This window comes from Mustela putorius, unplaced genomic scaffold, assembly GCF_011764305.1.
Source record: "Mustela putorius furo isolate JIRA1106 unplaced genomic scaffold, ASM1176430v1.1 tig00003853_pilon_pilon_pilon, whole genome shotgun sequence".
In the NCBI taxonomy this organism is placed as follows: Eukaryota; Metazoa; Chordata; class Mammalia; order Carnivora; family Mustelidae; genus Mustela; species Mustela putorius.
In genome coordinates this window covers 40,672,437-40,695,520 of record NW_025422005.1, presented here as the reverse complement: position 1 = coordinate 40,695,520, position 23,084 = coordinate 40,672,437, and the positions used below count along the sequence as shown (strand labels likewise).

The following is a 23,084-nucleotide window of genomic DNA, read 5'->3' as shown; positions in this document are numbered from 1 at the left end:
GGAAAATACATTGATAATACAGTGCTGCATTTATTGAGAAAAATCTGCATATAAATGACTCCACACACTCCATACCCATGTTGTTCGAGGGTCAACTGTAATTAACTCTTGACTGGAATGCTAAGTGCCATGGAAATTCATTAAAGCTGCACAAATTTAAAGGAAAGGGAGATCACCTCCATTTAGGGTAAATCATGAATGGTTTCAAAGCAGAAGATAGCTTTTGTTGTGTAACCATCACAAATCCAGTTTCTCTACTTTTTCTTTTTTTGCTTGGACATTCCAAGAAAGTCCAATGTCATGAGGGTTTTCCCTGTGTTTTCTTCTTCTAAAAGTTTTATAGCTTTAGGTCTTGCATTTAGTTCTTTGATGCATTTTGAGTTAATTTTTATATTTGTTGTAAAGTAAGAGTCCAACTTCATTCTTTTAAGAGTGTATTTTCAGTTTTCCCACACCATTTGTTGAAAGGACTTGACCTTTCCCCATTGAATGGTCTTGGCATCCTTGTAGAAAATCATTTGTCTATATACACAAGGGTTTATTTCTGGACTCTCTCTTCAGTTCTGCTGGTGTAAATGTCTGTCTTTGTGCCAGTACCATACTGTTTGATTACTGTAACTTTGTAATAAGTTTTGAAATCAGTAAGTTTGATACCTATAACTTTGTTACTCTTTTTCAAAATTGTTTTGGCTGTTCTCATTCCCTTGATATTCCATTTGAATGTTAGTGTGAATTTTCTATTTCTGCAAAAAAATGTCATTGGGATTTTGATAGGGATTGCTTTGAATCTGTAGATTGCTTTGGTTAGTATTAACGTCTTAACATTTTCCAATCCATGAAGTGTGTTGTCTTTCCATTTAATTGTATCTTCTTTCATTTCTTTCTGAATGTTTTATAGTTGTCAGCTTACATGCCTTCCCTGGTTAAGTTAATTCTTGAGTATTTTATTCTTTTTCATGCTATTTTCAGTGAAATTGTTACCTTAATTTCCTTTTCAGATTGTTCGTTGTTATATATAGACATGCTACAGATTTTTGTGCCTTGATTTTGTATCCTGCTACTTTGCTGTTTATTCTAAACAGGTTTTTTTTTTTTTTGTGGTATTTTATGGTTTTCTACATGTGAGATCATGTTGTATGCAACAGAGATAATTTTACTTCTTTCAGTTTGGATGCCTTTTTTTTTTTTCCTTGCCTAGTTGCACTGGGTAGAACTTCTGTGGTGAATTGGAGTAGTGAAAGTGGGTGTCATTATCTTGTTACAGACTTTAGAGAAAAAATTTCAGTCTCTCACCATTGAACAGAATGTTCACTGTTGGCTTTTCATCTGTGGCCTTGATTATGTTGAAGTAGTTTTTTCTTTTTCTAGTTTGCTGAGTGTTTTTATCATGAAAGATTGTTGAATTTTGTCACTTTTTCTGCTTCAATTAAGAGGATCATGTGGGTTTTTTCCTTTATTCTATTAATGGAATGTATTATATTGATTGATTTTCATATGTTGAACCATCCTTATATACAAATGAGAATCTGTATCTTCCTAGTCTGCCGTTTAGCTAATGTCTTGATTTGAATGAGAATCTTAGAACCAAAAACTCTCTTAAAAAATATTTATTTACTCGAAGGAGAGAAATGTACATGCACAAGTTGGTGGAGGGCCAGAGGGAGAAAATGTTCAGGGAGACTCCCTGCTGAGTGGAGCCCAATGTGGGACTCAATCTCATGACCCTGAGATCATGATCCAAAACCAAGAGTCAGTCACTCAGCCAACTGGGACACCCAGGCACTCCCCCAAAACTCTTTTTAGTTGGGATGGTCTACATATTAGTTGTGTCTGAGGCCGACTTATACAGATCTTCCACAGATTCAGAATACCAGAGATCTGAACATTCTTTTTCATTTTTTTTTTAAAGCCACACACATAAGGTCATTAAAACTTCATTTTTGCATTTTCCCTCATTTAATCTTTACAGTGGTTATAGAGATAGGTACTATTCGTTCTCATTTTAAGGATGAGGAAAATGAGACTTAGGTCAAGCATTTTGCCCACGGCTATAGTAATTGTTGCCATGCTCAGTGTCCAATCCATGTCTTATTTCAGAGCTCATTCTGTTAGTCACTCTGTTAATGGTGCCTTTGCCTTATCTTCTCATCCAATCCTGATAATGTAAAAACGGTAGTAAGGTGATGCCACAGATTTTTTTTCTGTCAGACTTAACATTGCTGCCTTTGTTAGAGCTGGAAAGAATCTTACACATGCTATGGGCCAGAGTTTTCATATTATTTTTCACAAAACTAGCTTCCAGAGAGGTTTCAGAGAGTTGGCAAATTATTGTTTCATGTTTAAGTATCTTTGAATTTTTAAAAACTGCAACAATTTAATTAAATGTATGCATTCATAAATGTTCCAAACCATGTTAACATATGATAGTGCATTGGTGCTTTAAAGTACTATCAGGTTAAGTGGTTTTTGTGCAGACCTCTGGATAAAAATTATTTTAAATTACTCAGATTGCAAGCCTCTTGTTTAAAAATGCATGTAACTGGGGGTGCTTGGGTGGCTCAGTGGGTTAAAAAACAGTGGGTTAGAAATGCATATAACTACTTCTTTGGGTGAATTGTTTGTCAAATAGAGCAATTAAAACCAGCCTCAGAAGTAAGCTCAACTCCTGACTATAAACATTTGTGTTAATCAAAATTGCTTTGTTTTCACTGTCATTGTGATAACTAAATGATATAAATTTGAACACAGAATGATTTTAGAGTTGGGGTGCCTAGGTGGCTCATTCAGGCAGCTGGCTCTTGGTTTCAGCTCAGGGCATGCTCTCAGGGTCTTGGGATCAAGCCCCTTGTTGGGTTTCACATCTGCTTGAGGATTCTCTCTCTTCCTCTGCCCCTCTCCCAAGTGCTCTCTCTCTCAAATAAATAGATAAATCTTAAAATGATTTTAGTGTTAATTTTTAAAGTCCCACTTACTTCTTTCATATATTGGAATTTCATTTAAGATTTGAAAACTATCATCAAGCCTGATTTCCTAATATATGAAAGGAAAAGCTAAGCTCCAGAGCCGCTACCAGTTTGCATCTCAATCCATGCCCATTGATTTTCCTTTGTGTTATCCTGCCTCTTTACTTACCTACTATGTAAGTGAAAAAAAAGAAAAAGAAAAGGAAATTCTTGGGAATGCAAAATTCATAAAGGGTACTGAGAGCATAGGGAATATAATCAGATGAAAAATGTTAAAAACATAAAGCATTTTAGTAAGAAACTTATAGAAAATCCATGAAAGACTCTTGGGGGTTGCCAGAGATAATTCCAGATTTCAGCCTTACTCTGCTCTTATTTCAACAACAACAAAAATAATTAGGAAAGAAGTGAGTTATTTGAAACAATCACAAGCAGTAACTTTGGAAATCATCAAGTATAGTAGTAGCCTTTTGGCCCAAGAACCCCTTTACATTTTTAAAAATGAATGAAGACCCTCAAAGAGCTTTTGTTTGTATGGGTTATATCTGTCAGTATTTACCATATCAGTATTTACCATATTAGAAATTGAAACTAAAAGTTTTTTAATTCATTTAAAAGCAGTGATAAGGGGCGCCTGGGTGGCTCAGTCTTTAAGCGTCTGCCTTTGGCTTAGGTCATGATTGCAGCGTCCTGGGATCGAGCACCACATCCGGCTGCCTGCTCTGCGGGAAGCCTGCTTCTCCCTCTCCCGCTTTTCCTGCTTGTGTTTCCTTTCTCACGGTTTCTCTCTCTGTCAAATAAAGAAATAAAATCTTAAAAAAAAAAAAGAGCAAAGATAATAAACCCATTATATATTAACATAAATAACATATTTCTTTAAGAAAAATAACTCCAAACAAAAAAAAATAGTGACAAGTGCACATTGTTCATACATTTTTGTTAAGCTCTTTAAATATGTGCCTTAACAGAAGGTAGCTGAATTCTCATATATACTGCTGTTGCACTGTATTGTTTTGCTTGAAGTATGTGAAATGAAAAAGATCTGCTCTCACACAGATGTAGCTGGAAAAAGGAGAAATATTTCAATAACCTTTTTAGGTAATTGTGGATATTTATTTTTGATACTATGCCATTTTTCAACATATATTAGTTTCTTTAAAGTTACTTACAATGTGGTACATGAAACCGTTACCAGTGACCTTTTCATGCTCTCTTACATTAAAATCCATTGGTTTTTCTTGGACTATGAATGAATTTTTTACCTATGTCTTACTTTGTAATTTGCATTGATCATTTGGGAAGTATTGGTTCACTGAGTTAGGCGTATCTTCCAAATGCTGATACAATTCATTATAAATATTTTTAAAATTATATTTATTAATATCACCGTCCATCTTACCAGAGTCTTGTGTTGATACAATGTTAGGATTATGGGGCAGTTACAGCTTTCCAAGATTCCAGTTTTTACGTGAAAGCTTGAATTTTTATCACCTGCAACAAATACTGTCAGTTGTTTTCTTTAAAGTGACAATCTGGCTGTTTGTTTTGGAGGAAATGTTGCCAAATACCCAAATCTGAGTAACCATTGTTTATCTGATATTTCTTTCAATAAAAAGGGCACCCCATGAAAAAAGCAGCTAGTTCCACTTGTTTCGCCTACCATTATGCAAGTTCTTTTCCTCCAGATAACTATCAAACTTTACTACTCAGCAGAAGCGGTTTGTATGTTATTTCCCATTTTGTTACTCAGAATTTTAAAAAGATGTATACCTAAAGGCACCTGGGTGGCTCAGTCGGTTAAGCATCCAACTGTTGGTTTTGGCTCAGATCGTGATCCTCAGGGTCTGAGCCCAACTCTAACCGAGCTGGGCTCCACGCTTAGGGCAATCTGCTTGAGATTATCTCTCCTTCTGCCCTTCCCATTTGTGTTCTCTCTCTCTAAAATAAATGAATAAATCTTAAAAAAAAATGTGTTCCTAAGGGTTATGAGTTATTAAAACTAATAATTTTTATTGATTCATCAAGGACAGAAATTTTAAAGCACAACTGGCCTTTTTTCCCCCTGCAAGTTTGTGGTGGTGAAAAATACACTGTTTACCAACCAGTTTGGTGCTACTGCCTTGATTCACTATAAGACACTAGCAGTTTTATCTACATTGTTGCAAATATTAGCATGTTAAGAAATATAAATAACAGCTTAATATTTGGAAGATAGTTTTGACTTTTCAAAAGGTCAGAAGAGGTCGTGGTGACCTCCGGGATCCCTGGACCATACCTTGAGAACTTCTGATCTATTATGAACTAGATTTTCCCTGTTGCCCTGGTTTCTGATTCCTCAGGACAGCTTGCTCCCAGGAGGTATCTGGGACAGATATCTCCCTTTATTCAAAACAGGAGCAAGAGAATAATCTTAATGTCCTGGAGAAAAACTGAAGAATGGTGGCTATCTTTTTAGTTACAATTAGCCTACATAACAAACAGAAGAAGAGCCTTCTGCTCTTCTCACAGTACACACTTTTTATTGTGGTGGTGTCCAGTTCTGTGCCTTCACCTTCAGCCTGTTTCCTAATGACTTCTAGGTTTAGTCTTCCAGTGTTGAACTCTCTCCTGAACCTCCAGTACCTTCAAGTTACCTGCTGGATATTTCCCCTTAGCTCAGTGGTGAGCTAAGGGGAAATAATTTCCATTAAAATGGAAATAATCATCTTTTCCAATTATTCTGTCCTTTAAAGTATTAGTATATCTACTTTCTGTACTATTGATACTATTAGCCAATTGTCTTAGACTTCTCTGCCATTCCTCACCTCCAGTAAATTGCCAAGTCCTGTTGTTTTACCCCAAATAGACCCTGATTGTTCCTCCTTATACTCAGTTTTGTTTAGACCCTCATTTTGTTTTATCTGGACTGTGATATTAAGTTGCCTTCATTCTCTTCACCTGCCAAATTGTGATCTACATGACTGCCAGAATTGTCTTTCATAACATTTGGTCATGTTACTAACCATAAATCTGAGTCGCTATCCCTGTGTTCCACACATATGTATGCATAAATTTTTAGTTATATATATTAGTTACTGTAATGTTTAATATATTATCTATATTGTATTTATATGTATATATCATAATGGTCTTTTACTTAATGTGTCACAGGTATATGTCTGAAAGTAAAGTTGTCCACCTTACGAAATAGAAAACACTACTAAACATCTTCTGAACAACCCATCCCTGTTAATAGTGTTCCCATCTACTGAGTTGCCCAAGCAGAGATTTTTTGGGTCATCCTAAGCTGTATCCCTACTTTTCCACCCCAGAGCTTCTGGGACATAGCAGAGTCTCAAGAGTTGAATGCTGAAGAAATGAATAAATGATTTGTCTCAAATCTGCTACATTATCATAAGATTTTTAATTAAATGGAAGCATAAACAGTCTAGAGAGAGGTTGTCATTATTAGCACATGGTTGCTTGAAGCCAAAAGCCTGAACTTTAAGATAAAGTTGCTAATTCCTTAGGTTTTCTTAGTCTCTATTTCCTAAACAATAAAATGAGGTTAATAATCATACTTCATGGATTTGTTGGATATATTAAATGAGATTATGTATGTTAAAATATTTATTGTGGTACCTATCACAGTTAAATAGTAGCTGCTGTTACTACTACTACTACTGTTTTTTAGTTTAATGGTTCCTAAATCCTGATTAATGTTACTTGTAATATACTCTTTAGTAGTTCCAAATCAAGTAGGGATATAAGAGAGAGAATGAGAATGAGAATGAAAATGATCATTGTTGCCAACTCTTCCTGGAAAGGATTCTTTCCAGTCTAAGGTGATTTTCTCTTCTTTTCAGTTTTTAAATCCTTTGTTTCTGAAATGAAAGATGGACTCTTGTTTCAGTTCTTTTTAAGTTAAGCAGTTTTCTCTATGTTGTTTTCTCTATGTGTGTTGGTTTTTAATATATTTATTTAGTTTACTAAAAATAAAATCCCAACATCTGGAAACGACTGAGACTCAGAGAGGTGCCATTACCCACCCCCCCCCCAAGGTCACAACCAGGACTTTTGCCCTCTTTACTCATAACTCCTGTATCCCTCTTCTTTTTCCCCAAGAAATAGTGTTTATCCAGGGGGGGTGGGAGAAAGAAGAAGAAGATTAATCTCACAGGAGAAATACAAGCTTTCAAAATAAACTAAAAACCTGAGAGTAAATTTTTGTTCTTAAATGTTAACAGCAAGACAGAAGAAAGAGAAATTAAGGAGTCAATGCTATTTACAGTTGCTCCCAAAACCATAAGATACCTAGGAATAAACCTAACCAAAGAGGCAAAAAATCTATACTCCAAAAACTATAAAGTACTCATGAAAGAAATTGAGGAAGACACAAAGAAATGGAAAAACGTTCCATGCTCATGGATTGAAAGAACAAATATTGTGAAAATCTACACATTTAATGCAATCCCTATCAATATACCATCAATTTTTTTCCGAAGAAATGGAACAAATAATCCTAAAATTTACATAGAACTAGAAAAGACCCCGAATAACCGGAGGAATGTCGAAAAAGAAAACAAAAGTTGGTGGCATCACAATTCCAGACTTCAAGCTCTATTACAAAGCTGTAATCATCAAGGCAATATGGTACTGGCACAAAAACAGACACACAGATCAATGAACAGAATAGAGGGCCCAGAAAGACCCTAAATTCTATGGTCAACTAATCTTCGACAAAGCAGGAAAGAACGTCCAATGGAAAAAAGACAGTCTCTTCAACATATGGTGCTGGGAAAATTGGTCAGCCACATGCAGAAAAATGAAATTGGACCATTTCCGTATACCACACACAAAAATAGACTCAAAATGGATGGAAGACCTCAATGTGAAACAGGAATCCATCAAAATCCTTGAGGAGAACCCAAGCAGCAAACTCTTCCGACCTCAGCTGCAGTAACTTCTTCTTACAAACATTGCCAAAGATAAGGGAAGCAAGGGCAAAAATGAACTATTAGGACTTCATCAAGATCAAAAGCTTTTGCATGCAAAGCAAACAGTCAACAAAATTAAAAGACAGCTGACAGAATGGGAGAAGATAATTCGCAAATGACGTATCAGGGAAGGGCTAGTATCCAAAATCTATAAAGAACTTATCAAACTCAACACCCAGAGAACAAATAATCCAGTCAAGAAATGGACAGAAGACAAGAACAGACATTTTGCAAAGAGGACATCCACATGGCCAACATGAAAAAGTGCTCCACATCACTGGGCATCAGGGAAATACAAATTAAAACCACATTGAGATACCACCTCACACTAACCAGAATGGCTAAAATTAACAAGTCCAGAAATGACAGATGTTGGCGAGGATGTGGAGAAAGGGGAACCCTCCAGCACTGTTGGTAGGAATGCAAGCTGGTGCAGCCACTCTGGAAAACAGTGTGGAGGTTCCTCAAAAAGGAAAATAGTTTTCCTTTTTGGAAAAGTTGAGAATAGAGCTACCTTACGAGCACTTGTGCTACTGGGTATTTACCCCAAAGATACAAATGTAGTGATCTGAAGGGGCACGTGCACCCAAATGTTTATAGCAGCAATGTCCACAATAGCCAAACTATGGAATACTATGCAGCCATCAAAAGAAATTAAATCTTGCCATTTGCAGTGACATGGATGGAGCTAGAGGGTGTTATGCTGAGTGAAGTAAGTTGATCAGAGAAAGACAGTTACCGTATGATCTCTCTGATATAAGGAATTTGAGAGGCAGGGCAAGGGGCTGTGGGGGGTAGGGAAGAAAAAAAAAAACAAGATGGGATTGAGAGGGAGACAAACCAAAAGAGACTCCTTAATCTCACAAAACAAACTGAGGGTCGCTGGGGGTTAAGGGGGGGTAGGGATAGAGTGGCTGGGTTATGGACATTGGGGAGGGTGTGTGCTATGGTGAGTGCTGTGAAATGTGTAAGCCTGATGATTCATAGACCTGTACCCCTGGGGCAAATAATACATTGTATGTTAATAAAAATAATTAAAAAGAAAAAAATGATAAATCGCTCCTGCTTCTGAAATTAGGTGATTATGATAGAAGGACATCAGATATTTTTAATACTTTGACTCACAGTAGGGTATTTTTAGCATTTTTATTCTTTGTGAGTAGACACGTTGCAGACTAAAAAAAAAAAATGCCAAATAAAGCAAATGCGAGTTACGCAGTTTCTACATATACTTTATTTTGTCTTGTAAAAGTTATTTTTCTACTTCATTATAGATGAGATTAGTTTTGGTGCCAGAAGATTTTTTGCTTGGATTATATTATTAACTTTACTAACTTCTAACTGAGGAAATGCAGAATCCTTCCAACTCTTAATTAAAGCTTTATAACATCCTAAGGATTCAGAGGGGAACTTGTGGTCTCCCCAGAGCATCTTTGACTCTAGAGGTAGTAAAATGCCAAGCAGGTCTTCATTTTTACAGGCAGTGACTCTGGCTAAGCATGCAGATATTTATATGTTTTATTATTCTTAGCCGCTGCCTTCTTTCATGTTTCTTCTCTAATTTTCTGTTTCCACAAACCGTAGGCCATGATTGTCTCTTCAAGGCCACTTATTTTTTTCCTGGAAAAATATGTGTGCATGAGCAGGTGTGTATTTGTTTTATTTGTGTATAGTGTGTATATTTCTTTCTCTTCTCTCACCTCCTTTCTGTCCACAAGAAAGTAAAACCCTTTTTGGTAAGTCTTCTTGGCCTCTTTCATGTAAACCTAGCTGTTGCTTTTCCTTTACTCTCTTTGAACTTTAATACTTACTGTATAGCAGTTGTATAAATATGTATCACTGAGGTAAGCTATGAGTTCCTTGAAGGTAGGTGTTGTGTCTTACTCTCCTCTAATTCCCTAGTACCTAGCGTTGATGTTTAGTAAATGTGAGTGGATGAGTGGGTCAGTGGGTGAGTGAGTGAATGGGAGTGAATGGGAGACCAGCTTGAGAAAATGGATTCTTTGTTAATGACCAGTGCTTCAGATTATTGATGAGTATCTTTTAAAGGTTTTCTGTGAGTTTGAACTTGATTATCTGATGGCTTATGAATAGGTCATGGAGGAAAAAAACTTTCTTCCTTTTCCCAGGATTTTCTGGTTGGATACTTGTTCTTGGCTATTATCTGTGAGCCTTAAAACTGGTTTCCTTTATTTCTTGTTGGTCATCTGGTTATTGCTAAGAAGTATTATGATATCTGTTTGGAAGATCCTTAATAAGCAGACAGCATATGTCCACCTTTTCTCTCAATATTTTCAAAGAATATGAGCATATCCTATTTACCAGACAATTTTTTGGCCTTTGGAGATACAGTAGTGAACAAAGCAAAGTTCTTGTCTTTATAGGGTTTATATGGGAAAGATAAGCAGTAAACAAATATGTAATATGTCAAGCACTGGTGAAGGCTATGAATTAAATCAGGTTAAGGGGATAAACAGTAATATGCCTAAAATGTGGCTTTAAAGGAAAAAAATACCAGGAAAAAAGCTGTTAAAGAGGCATGCTAAAAAATTAATTAGGGTTATTTCTGACAGTGAAATTATAGATTTTTAAAATTGTGCTTTTATCTAATTTTCTGAAGTCTTCATTGCCTTTATTCTTGGGGAGGAGAGAGTGCCATTGAGATCACATTTGCTTTAAAACCTTATTCTGATGGTGCATAGTCCCTTGTGATCAAAAGGAAGAAAGCCATCTACTGATTCCTCTGAATATTTCTGGAAATCCTCAGCACATGGTCTGGAAAAGTTCATACTCCGTGAGTCCTTCCAGTCTCTGGACAGGCCTCTACTTTGTATCAGTATGGTCAATATCTGAGGAGGTTGTTGCCAAAGTCTTAATTCCCCAATTTGGGCAAAAGTGCTTTGTAATTTATTCAGGACACATTTCCCAGTGTTTATACTGGTGCTGAATAAGTCATTTATTCTGATGAAGAAAGTGTAGAAAAACTCCAGTAAAAGTACAAGTAGCATATTCTTTGTATATAAATGTCATGTATTTCATTAATGTTTTTCATAGTGTATACTTCACAGCATTTCAGTCAAACTTGACCTAACTTAACACTGTTGCCATGAGTGTTACGACTTACTGTGAGAGCAGTGGCAGAGAAAAAGCATGAAGCAGAATTTTTAGTTCCTCCTGTGAAAGGAGCAAACTTCTCTTCCCTCAGCACCTTTCTACCAGTCAGGAGAGCATCTGTACCCTGGCTGGGCCTCAGCACAGAGCAGGAGAAAGGAAGGAAAGCCTGAAACAACACCCATGACTAGGCTGTGGGACTTAGATATGTAGTTATAAAAAAGCATCTTTTATGGCTAAAGCTGTAGAATTTCCTGTAACTCTGGACTTTTCAACATCCTCTTCAGGCTCAGAGTTGTTGGGCTGTCTCTAAAGGACTAATTTGCATTATGTTTCTTCGTAGCCTCTTTACCTGCTTCCTCCACCTCATGACTGTCTTAGTGACAGAGCAAGCAAAACTAATATATACCTTCTTGCCCCTCTTCAGTTTTTGTCCATGGTATACTGATTTTTAGGTAAAGGCACTCTTTACATATTTAAATGGGTATATGGGCACACTTTTGTTTTAAAACTGGTTTGATGTAAAGATGAAGATTTGAAGAAGGAAAAATTTTCAGTTCCTCTTTGTTCTTTCTGACCCTATCTCTTGCAGTTCTCTTTCCCTTTCTTCCTTTGTTTCTATTTTCCTATATCAAGTAACAATTCCTGTAAACATTTTTTGTTTATTGGTAGCCTTTATGCCTGAATAGGTGAAACCTATCTCAAAGTAGATCCCTTCATTCCAGCCAAAAATGTTAATCCATTTGGTAAGTGCAGTGTGATAGAAGAGATAACTTCTCTTGTCCGGAGCAGGTTAAAAAATTACTTTTGCAACTACTGTTCCTTCTGCCTGGAATATCTTTATCTTCCCCACCTGGATCTGTTCCTTATCTAAAAGACCTAGCTCAAATGGAGTAGTTTCTTTGACACTTTTTCTGATTCTCCCAGTTAGTGAGTCCTACCTACTACAGAGTTTTCATACCTTTCTAATAGCACATTTAAGATTGTTTTATTATTGTTTTTTAAGATGTCTCTCATTAGAGTCTGAAATTTTGGGTGTGGGAACTGTATTTTCTTATTTTCTCAGCTCTGATATTCAAGAAATGTTTTTGACTGTTCTTCTTGGATAAGCCTTACTCAGTGTTTTTAAGGACTGCACAATCTAATGGTGGTGATATAAATCACAGATAACCATAGTACAAACTAGAATGCAGTTACTGCCACAAAGAAGAAAGAAATCACTTCTTGCTTTGGGAATTAGAGGTTTTCCCAGGCTTTGTGGATGAAGTGGAATTTAAAATGCACCCTGAAGGATAAGTGTGAAATGTGGAGTTAATGGAATCTACCTTTTCTTACTTCCTGATGACTTTATTAGAAATAGTTTCAGTGCAGAGGAATAATATTATTTGACATATATTCCAAAGCCTTAAACCAAGAGTTAATTTTCTCATTTTTATCTGAAATAATTAATCATTTGATTTATACAAAAGAACGTAAAAGAACGTATTGTGTATGTGTGTCGCGGGTGGCTAAGTATCAATTTGTTCACGGGTCTTCATGGATTTAAGTCATAAATTCAGGAACTGATATTTAGGATTAGATCTTTTTCATTGTCTGAATGTTACCAACCAAAAAAGGACATGAAATTTTGATGTATTTCTGTCCTATGTTGCATGGATTTTCTTTATTCATTTTAGCCACAGATCCCTTTGCTTCTGTTTTTGGAAGTGAATCATTTGAAGATGGATTCGCTGACTTCAGCACATTGTCAAAGGTAACCTGCAGTGATTAGTGGGAGGATGAAATATTCTATGTTTCCACCAGTGGAGCAACCCTTCCTCCCAATTATATAACCCTTTCACAGACTTCTCAATTTGATGTCATTGTTGATTTCAGATAGAAATGATAGAAAAGATGTAATTAAAGTAGATATATTTCTATACATAAAGACTATGGTGATGGTACAGGTCATTATAATTTTCTACTGTCAGGTCAGCTCACCAACTTCATATTAAGAGTCTTCTGCCTTTTTAAACATATTTCTTCCAGTTGAACTAATTTATCCTCTGTTGACTATCTGGGTCAGTAGATGTAAAATATGGGCATTCATGCCATCTTCTCTGCATTGATTACTTCATTTTATGTTCTGAGGCTGTTAGGGTTAGTGTTAAGATTATTAATACACATAGTCAAGCTCTATATGCCTGCTATCTAATTTCCAGTGTAGCTGTAGGATTGATATAGGCCAAAAGAGTAAAAGTAGAGTATATGTGAAATTATCTATGTCATCTGTTCTCAGCTGGATGTTATTTCCCCCTCCACCTTTACCCTCCGTTATTTGGCATTGTCTAAAGACATTTTTGGTTGTCACAACTGGGAAGGGGGGCTATTCATATCTAGTAGATAGAGACCGGGAATGCTGTTAAACATCCTACAGCACAGTATCCAGCTCCAACAACACAGAATTATGTCCAGCCCACAAAGTAACTAGTGCTGTAGAGAAACACTGGCCTAAGATCTAAAATCATGATTTCTGATTCACTATAGAAAAGTGTCATTATTAGAAAGGCAGAGTCTTCAGACCCACGTTAAGACTTGTTATTCCATGGGATTAATTTGCTTTTAAAAATTAACTTTTTTTCACGTTGTCTTCAATATTTTCAAGACTTCATTTTCTTTGTCATTAGTATTAAATCTTTCCTATATTTAAGTGAATTGAGAAGAGTGGAATCGGTATTTTTTTTTTCTTTGAATATCATATGGATCAGATATTCATTTGAAGAAAAACATATAGTCCCTTTAAAATGGACCTTAGGTGGTTTTGTATTGCCTAAAGCTTGAAAAACTTTTAATCCAGAGTTGACTTGTTTTGGTATGGTCTGTTGCTTTTAATAAGTAGTGATGTTATTATAATCACTACTCATATGGAACAGTTTTTAAAAAAATTTCTCCCTTTTGGCCCCAAATACAAAGGTTAACATGTCAGTGCTCTCAGAATTGAAATAAATAAAGCTGCATAATACTGAAGATCATTGTTCGAAGTGTTACACAACCATACATACTTTGGTTGGTATAATTTATATAACTATGTATACACATTTTTTTTCAAACAAAGGTCAACAACGAAGATCCTTTTAGTTCAGCCACATCGAGCTCTGTCAACAATGTGGTCATTAAAAAAAATGTGCTTGAGGACACATCGGTCAGAAGTGAAGATGTACCCCCAGCACTGCCCCCAAAGATTGGAACTCCAACAAGACCCTGCCCACCACCACCTGGTATGAGAGTTGGTATCTATCCTAAATCAACTGAGATGCTTTTTCTCTTTCTGAAGAATACTGGTGTGAGCCTTACAGACTTAAATAAAGGGCTTTGAACAAAACAAGCCAACAAACATGGCAGAAGCCTGCTATGGTCATCTGTTCTGACAGTACAGAATAATAGACATGAGTCTAAAAGACTAGCATGTGTAACGTGAACCATTTTTCTGGCAAGAGCTCATTTCTTCTTAAATCATTTTGGAGAGGCAGTAAATGGAAAGAGGACAGTATCAGTGAAATGGCTTGCCTTCTGGAGACTCATTGATTACCATGTACACACAGTTTCCTTCACTTTGTTGCTTTAATTAAGTTAATTTCTGTAAGAAAAGATTAATTTGAAGTCCCATTCTTTTCCTGACTGAGGTGAAGTCTTCCTTAAATCCTTCAATGTGAAAATATGTGGCCTTTTTGGTATCCAGAATTCAGCAACATAGCAATTTAAAAGAAAGTATTTTTCTTGAAGGAAAATAATATTTTACTTCACTTAATAAGAGACTCCTTTATTTTATAAAAGTCTTTTTTTTTTTTTTTTTTTTTTGGTCTAGGAACAAATTTTTTTTTCTTCCTAAAGATTATTTACTTATTTATTTGACAGAGAGAGAGAGAGATATCACAAGTAGGTAGAGAGAGAGGGGGAAGCAGGCTCCCAGCTGAGCAGAGAGCCCGATGCAGGGCTCGATCTCAGGACCCTGAGATCATGACCTGAGCTGAAGGCAGAGGCTTAACCCACTGAGCCACCCAGGTGCCTCTGGTCTAGGAACAAATTCTTAATGTTTTTAGTGTTTTGCTTTTAACAAAGATATTAAAGTTCATGAGAAGTGGCTAACAAGGCAATTCCCTGAGTAGAGATAGTGCTGCTAGGCTGTTACATGAGAAGATACATCTGGTACATGGTTATTTTAATAATAATCTGTCATTCCTGGTTAATTGTTAGGCACAGTAGTTATGGACTTTTATGCTTGCCTTTCATAATAACCTCCCTGTGGTATTTCTTGGCCAGATAATTTTTCTCTTTTTTTACATAAAGTATACAATTGTTAATACTCAATTATCTTTTGAAAAATCAGGTAAACAAATTAAGTGACTTCTATCTTTTAAGGAAAAGTAGCCTATATCATATATTGCTGGAAGCTAAGGTTGTCAGAATATATTAAAAAAACAAATGAGCCAACAATCAATCCAACTAAAAATGGGCAGAAGATACGAATGGACTTTTCTCAAAAAACATATATGCTGAGTGAAATAAGTCAAACAGAGAAAGTTAATTATCACATGGTTTCACATACTTGTGGATCATAAGGAAAAACATGGAGGACACTGGGAGATGGAGTGGAGAAGTGAGTTGGGGGAGATCAGAGGGAGAGACAAACCATGAGAGACTGTGGACTCTGAGAAACAAACTGAGAGTTTTGGAAGGGAGGGGTGAGCCTGGCAGTAGGTACTATGGAGGGCACATATTGCATGGAGCACTGGGTATGGTGCATAAACAATGAATGCTGGAACACTGAAAAGAAATAAAATAAATTGGAGGGAAAAAAGCATACAAATGAACAACAGACACATGAAAAGATACTCAATGTTACTTATCATCAGGGAAATGCAAATCAAAACTACAATGAAATCATACCTCACACCTGTCAGAATGGCTGAAATTAAAAACACAAGAAAAAACAAGTGTTGGTGAGGTTATAGGGAAAAAGGAACCCTCATACACTGGTGGTGAGAATGCAGATTCATTGGCCACACTGGTGTGGCCAGTCTGGAAAACGGTATGGAGTTTCCTCAGAAATTTAAAAATAGAACTATCCTAGGATCCAGCAATCTCACTACTGGGTTACCCAAAGAATACAAAAACATTAATTCAAAGAGGTACATGTACCCGATGTTTATAGCAGCATTATTTACAATAGCCAAATTGTGAAAGCAACCCAGGTAAGTGTCCATCAGTTGATGAATGGGGAAAGATGAATGGGGTGTGTGGCAATGGGGGTGTGTGTGCACAGAATGGAATATTACTCAGCCTTAAAAAAGAGTGAGATCTTGCCATTTACAATAACATGGTTGGATCTAGAGAGTATAGGCTAAGTGAAATAAGTCAGAGAAAGATGAATACTATATGATTCCACTCATGTAGAAATTAAGAAACAAAACAAATGGATAAAGAAAGAAAGAGACAAACCAAACCAAAAAACAGACCTTTATCTATAAAAAATAAACTGGTGGCTACCAGAAGGGAAGTGAGTGGGGGATGGGTGAAATAGATGAACAGTATTAAGAGTTACACTTACGTGTTGAGCACTGAGTAATGTACAGAATTGTTGAATCACTATATCATACATCTGGAACTAATATAACATATATGTTAATTATACTGGCATTAAATTCTTAAAAAAATGAGTCAGTTTGCTCATTTAAGTTCTATACCTGTGTATGACAATAGCAGAAGTTATTTTATAATCCTAAGTAAAATGCATTGACTAAATCTAAGGATCTTCATCAAAGTGAGTATATATAACTATAGAAGTATTAAGGAAAAAAAGATGATTTGTCGGAGAAAGCACTGGACTGGGAGCTTAAAGATGTGGGTGCTAATTCTGGATGTTCTCAGACTAGCTCTGTGATCTTGAGTGTGTAATTTAATATGTCTGGGCCTCAGCTATCTGGTGGCAGTAACTCTTAATTTTGCCTACCTTCCCAGAAATGTTGGAAAAATCCAATGAGATACGAGATATAAACATTTTTTTTAAAGATTTTATTTATTTATTTGACAGAGAGCACAAGTAGGCAGAGCAGTAGACAGAGGGGGAGGGAGAAGCAGGCTCCCTGCTGAGCAGGGAACTTGATGTGGGGCTCAATCCCAGGACCTGGGATCATGACCTGAGTCAAAGGCAGCTGCTTAACCTACTGAGCCACCCAGGTGGCCTGAGATTTGAACATCTTTTATAAGCTGCTACGCTCACAGAAAGACTGTTAACGATTGCTATTACCAGTTTAACACATTTTAGGAAAAATGTGTATTTGAAAATTTATATTAACACCTATATTAATCATTTCCTCTTGAGAAGTACTAAGTTTAAGACTTTAAATTTGGAGAATTTGTTTAAAAATGGTGATGAGTTCAGCAACGATACACTGTTGTTTGGTCAAAGATGAGTTTATCCACAACCACAAAGATTTAGGCCCCAGACTTCAAAACATTCTCTTTATTCTTGAATTTGAAATATTGTAGATGGCAAAAAGTAGGTGAGGCTTTCCAAGGTAATTCTTAATTGTGTTCCCAGGTATTATATACAGATCTAGAGAAAAAAAATCAGAAGAATATGGTCATTTTTCAAAGGTCATTTGCCCTTACTGCCACTAGTGGACAGCTGTATCAGGCTGAGGTTACAACAGCAGAGGCCATTTTTGTCATCCTCATCCTGTTTGATCCTGTCCTTTCTCTCTCTTTGGGAACACACTGCTTTGGGGACGATAAGGTGTACAGTCTGGGCAAAAAGATGATTCCTGGCCCATTCCCTTCCCCTTTTCCCCCATTTAGGTACATAGAACTGGAATGTATTTGAAAGGTTGTGTGTGAAAAATTTGAGGACAGACTATGGGTGTGTAGTCATTTAAGACCATACTAAGAGTGTATATTTTAGGCACTTCCCTCCATTCCTCCACCCCCCAGTTCTTTAATGCTCTCTGTGATCATCATCTTGTATGTTTGTTTGCCGTATTTGCTGGTTGAGTTAATTGTAATGATTTTGATCCAGGGAAAAGACCCATCAACAAATTGGATTCTTCTGATCCTTTTAAACTGAATGATCCATTTCAGCCTTTCCCAGACAATGATAGCCCCAGAGAAAAAGATCCTGATATGTTTTGTGATTCATTCACTTCTACTACTACTACCACTACCACTACCAATAAAGAGGCTGACCCAAGCAATTTTGCTAACTTCAGTGCTGTAAGTACTGTGAATGGGCTGTTTGGGGGAAATCTCTTTCCATTTACAGTTTAAAGAGTTTTCAGTGATTACTTTGGAGTCTGCCACATTTGCATCATTTCAGCTAAATTTACCAACTTACTCAAAATAATCTGTATTCCTCCCCCAAACAAAATTCCTGTTTGATTCGCTTTTGATGGTCCTAACATTGTTCCATTGCACAAATAATTTTAGTAGTCTTAGTCCTTGTGGTATATACCAGTTGTTTTTGCAAACCCTTCTCTTAGTCTTGGTAAACAGTATAAATAAAATTTGCAAATTGTTTTGGATGATGGTCCATTAGAGGGTCATTTGCTGTCTGCACACTGGAGGAATAATGGCAATAATGAGCTTGTGTATTTGTAATTGTGTATGTGTGTCTGTGTATAGTTTTGATGGCTTCTGGAGACCTGTCAGCAACTATTACATGGGGAGATAAAGCCAGGGATTCTTTGACTAGAAAGTGAAACTCTGGTTTTCATATAGTAGCGTTTTAAAAATGTAAATGTTGATTTCATGAAGTAAATACAGTTGTCAAGAGCTAAACAGTCTTTAATTATTTGGACAGTTCTAAATCACTAGCCTTCCATATTTACTCTGCATTCTCCCAGAGCTGACTAAAATAGGCACACCGGTAAAAACAATGGAAAGATGCTGTGATGACACATAGATAGGGCCAAAAGAGCACAGAAATGGGGCAACCAGCTATGGATGTGGCACTCTGGAGCGACATAATGCAACGATATATATTCTATCATTATTTAGATAAAAAATGAAGTTATTAATTTATTGCTTTAATTTTTTTTCTAGCATTTGATTCTGTACTCAAATAAGTTCCATTCTTATGAATATGACAAAGCAGAATAGGAATCAGTATTTTGAATGTGGGAAAATGGAGTGTCAGAATTATACTGACTTAACTTTTGTTAGCTAGAGTTTGAGTTATTTCAAGCGAGAATCCAAAATTGCTTCCTTTGGGTGATTATAATCCTCTTAATATAAAATAACCTTCTGGCTATGGCACTTAATATCTTAAATATGATTTTAGCAAGTCAAAATCTCATTGGCATAAGTCTTGAACTATAGCAGAGGCATTTTGCTTATTTCATACTTCAGAATTTCAGCATGGTATAACATAAAGCAACTCATAATAAAAATGCCTGCCTGCTTGCCTTCCTTATGAAAGTTTTATTAAGTATTGTAAGTTTTAAAGTCCCTCTAATTCACTAGGGGAAAAAATACCATTTTCAAAAAGCTTGACAGTTTTTAAAATTTCATCCCATTGTGGTATTTCTTGGTATGACAGGATTTCAAACCAAGTAAAAATTTTTTATTTAGTATCTCTCAACGTTGCTGTTTTATGTAGACAAAAATATTTCCCTGACCTAATGTTAAGGTTTAAGTTTTTATTAGCATTAAGTGTATGGTTTTATTTAGATCAAGTCAAAAACTTCTCAGTGCCTGCAGAAACCTTTACAATGCATTAAAAAAATAATTTGATCCACATCTTGTTTATTATACCCAGTACTACTTGTTTTATGTTTAGCAAAATCAGCGTATTCTTTGCTACATAATTTTTCTGTACCTGAGAGCAAGGATAAGGTAGGAAATCACCGGTGGGATTAAGTTGAAATGATTGATCATGTGAGGATGCTCCTGAAGTTGAAGTAATAGATGTTTTGCATTAGATTAAAAGGCTAGCCCTCCCATTTGTAAATATCCTAATTCACCTTAAGTATTTCTGCTTTTTAAAAGTGGTTTAATGTTTAGTTTTATAAACGTTCTATCGGTAGACTGCAATAATTTTTCAAATTAGACCACATTTAATAACTGATGAAACTGTGGTTTCAGGGAAAAAAAAGAAATTAACAAGTAATGAGTAAGGCTATTCCCAAAGTCCTATAGGTGGAACAAGTAGTGAATGTTCTTTGTAATGACTGTTTTCCTTCTTTTCTTTTTGTTTTACTCATTAACTTACTTATTTGTTCATCCGTCTTTTAAATAACAGTATCCCTCTGAAGAAGATATGATTGAATGGGCCAAGAGGGAAAGTGAGAGAGAGGAAGAGCAGAGGCTTGCCCGACTAAATCAGCAAGAGCAGGAAGACTTAGAACTGGCTATTGCACTCAGCAAGTCGGAGATATCAGAAGCATGAAGAATTCTCCTGTCCTTTGTCAACCATACAATATTCTTCCTAAATACTGAAGCTCTTTACAGTGTCTTATCAAAACTACCTATGAGCATGGGAATACAAAAGGTTTGAGATTCCTGTAAATGTGACAAAAGTTTGTTTTTGGTTTTTTTGTTTGTTTCTTACTCCATTTCAGATTTGTCTTCCTGCCCTCCCCCCAACCCTGGCCCCTATAAAAGCAGTAATCCAGTCAGACAACTTCACCTAGGCTCCTGTTCTGATGTGCATTTACTGTGAGCTTTTGCCTGCCTATGCTACTTTTACTTGTAAAGCTAGAGAACCCAAGCTTCTGCCTTCTGGAATATAGAGAAATAGTTCATCCCTGTGCTACCTGTGTTCTGTAGTTAATCTGATGATAGCCGGTGGGTTTCTTAAAGTTTGCAGTATTCTTTGATTCGAATGGTCAAGGGAGGGGAAGGGAAAGAACATCCTATTTCTTTTATGATAGTGCAAATTGGCTAGTTTAAAGCCTATGTTTGTATTTCCTTATAGTTAAAATACTGTTCAGTTTTTTTATAGATAAGAAAAAATGCTTTGCATAAATTGACTCCATTGTTGAAGGGATGCTTTAAGTTTGATCCATTATAGTTTCAGAATCAATCTTTTCCTAAATAAAAATGTTAAAGCCTCATGTGTGAAATATATTTTTAAAAAAATTTCTGTGGATTTAAAGAATTTTAGATGAACAGCTGTCCATAATTTTGAGTGCTAGACAGTGGAGAATATGTATCACTTAAAATATACCTAGCAATGTAAGGTAAGCAAAAATCTAACATGGCAGCCATTCTGCCATTGCTATGGCACTGTCCCCTTTAGTTCATGGTAGGTTTATTTTTGTACTTTGCAGAAGAAATTTTAGCATGTGAGAACTGGAAGGTACTTTAAACTTTTGTATATATATATTTTTGTTTTCTTTAATGAAGGCTCACTTACTTGAAATGTAAAAACTTTCACTGAACACAAATGGGAAAAGTGACATGTATTAAATCATATTAATTGCTTTTTGTCCATCTTTGTGGTTAAAATAGTTTATTCTCTTCCTGGTTTTTGCCTAGAAAATTGGTGGGCTAGCAAGAAAATCTTGTTGTTGTTGTTGTTGTTGTTGTTGCTGTTTAATTGAGAGAGAAGAGATCTATCAAATTGTCAAAGTTCTTCATGTGTTAAAAGCCTGTCTCCTGTGAAACTGAGCTAGCAGGCAAGCTGAATTTGAAATAGACTGTGATGTAGGCTATAAACTGTGGAATAACCTTAGTTTTCTTTTAACATCAGTTACTGACTTAGGTAATGTATTAAATACCAAGATAAAGAAAAATGCACCTACAAACTAATTAAAAGTCTTTGTAGTCACCAGGTCAAGATGGTATTGATCTGCATTAATCAGAGTAACTTACTGCCTAGCCTGTGAATAAATTCCAAAATAGCCAATTCATTTAATCTTGAAATGGTGCTTTTTTTCTCTCTCCACACACAGTTGGACTGCTGCAGTTTAAAGCAAACTTAACATCATGTTCTTGCACAGCTAACTTTTTTCTACTTTTATAAATTGAAACATTTCAGCATAAAAGTCATACATATGAAGCAAGGGCTGAATCATAATCATAAGGCTTTAATTTTGATAAACTAATCCAATGGCCTACAGATAGACTGCTAAAAGTTGATTGAGAAAGTAGTGTTGGGAGCTGTGATAGGTAGTCATTTTGGGTTTTTTTTTTTTCCCTTCCCCTTACACTTCAGGATAAAGGTAAGTTGACTTGAATAGACTTCTTTTGCACTGGGAAAATGAACAGATGTTTGAAATGCTTTTAGAAATTTTTTTTTTAATTAAAAAACCACTCTGGAAAATATTAAATATCTGTAACTTATAAACACCCACCTTCATTGTAATAAGTATACCCTAATCTTAATGTATGTTTAACTGGATTACACAGATTCTTATCTTTTGTTAAAATATGTATACTCAGTGGACCAATATAATATTAAAGTATGTATATATTATATAAATCTCTCTCTCCATGCTCACTTGTGTAGGATGAGTGTTTTAGAGTCCTTTGTGATTACATTTTACTTTGTTGACTCTGGCTGCAGAGCCTATGCTTTCAAAGGACAGACAAGTATTCCTGAGAGCTCAGTGGCACTACTAACAAAGTTTTAATCACCTTCTACATACTTGTTCAAGTTTTGTTGGGCTCTCTTTATAGAATTTTCTGTTTCAAGCTTCTAAATTATAGCCTGTAATTATGAGAACAATAAAACTTTAAGTAATAATAAAGCATACTATCCATACATTCTATTTGAAATGGAGTTTTGCAGTTCTCTGTTGTGTCCATGCTGTGTCCAGGAAGAGGTAGGTACACTGTCAGCACAGATTAATATGCGTAAACACCTTGAGGCAGTGCCTAGTGTAGAATACTCAATAAATGTTAACTATTATTTTTAGTTACCATGTCCTGTTTCTGTGAAAGAAAGATGGAAAATGTATATGCATAGAAACAGTGCCTGAAACAGATGGTTTGTGTATATTTGTTGAGTGGGGATTTATGACATGGATCCTGGGAGGGCACCCTAGTATAAAAAATT

The 23,084-nt window shown here is 35.8% G+C and overlaps 1 protein-coding gene across 7 annotated transcripts in view; it reads left to right on the top strand.

The window, feature by feature from the left end:
* EPS15 (epidermal growth factor receptor pathway substrate 15) overlaps positions 1-22,797 on the top strand; it is a 144,974-nt gene extending 122,177 nt beyond the window's left edge. For 4 of the 7 annotated variants that reach the window (XM_045064508.1, XM_045064506.1, XM_004774484.3 and 1 more), the window contains 4 exons: positions 12,727-12,803; positions 14,145-14,307; positions 18,105-18,298; positions 20,325-22,797. In XM_045064508.1, the coding sequence (XP_044920443.1) occupies positions 12,727-12,803; positions 14,145-14,307; positions 18,105-18,298; positions 20,325-20,471 (581 nt within the window). In that variant the 3' untranslated portion in view covers positions 20,472-22,797. The remainder of the gene's footprint in view (positions 1-12,726; positions 12,804-14,144; positions 14,308-18,104; positions 18,299-20,324) is intronic. The other 3 variants (XM_045064510.1, XM_045064509.1, XM_045064512.1) reach the window with 3 other exon arrangements.
* The last annotated feature ends 287 nt before the right edge of the window (positions 22,798-23,084 follow it).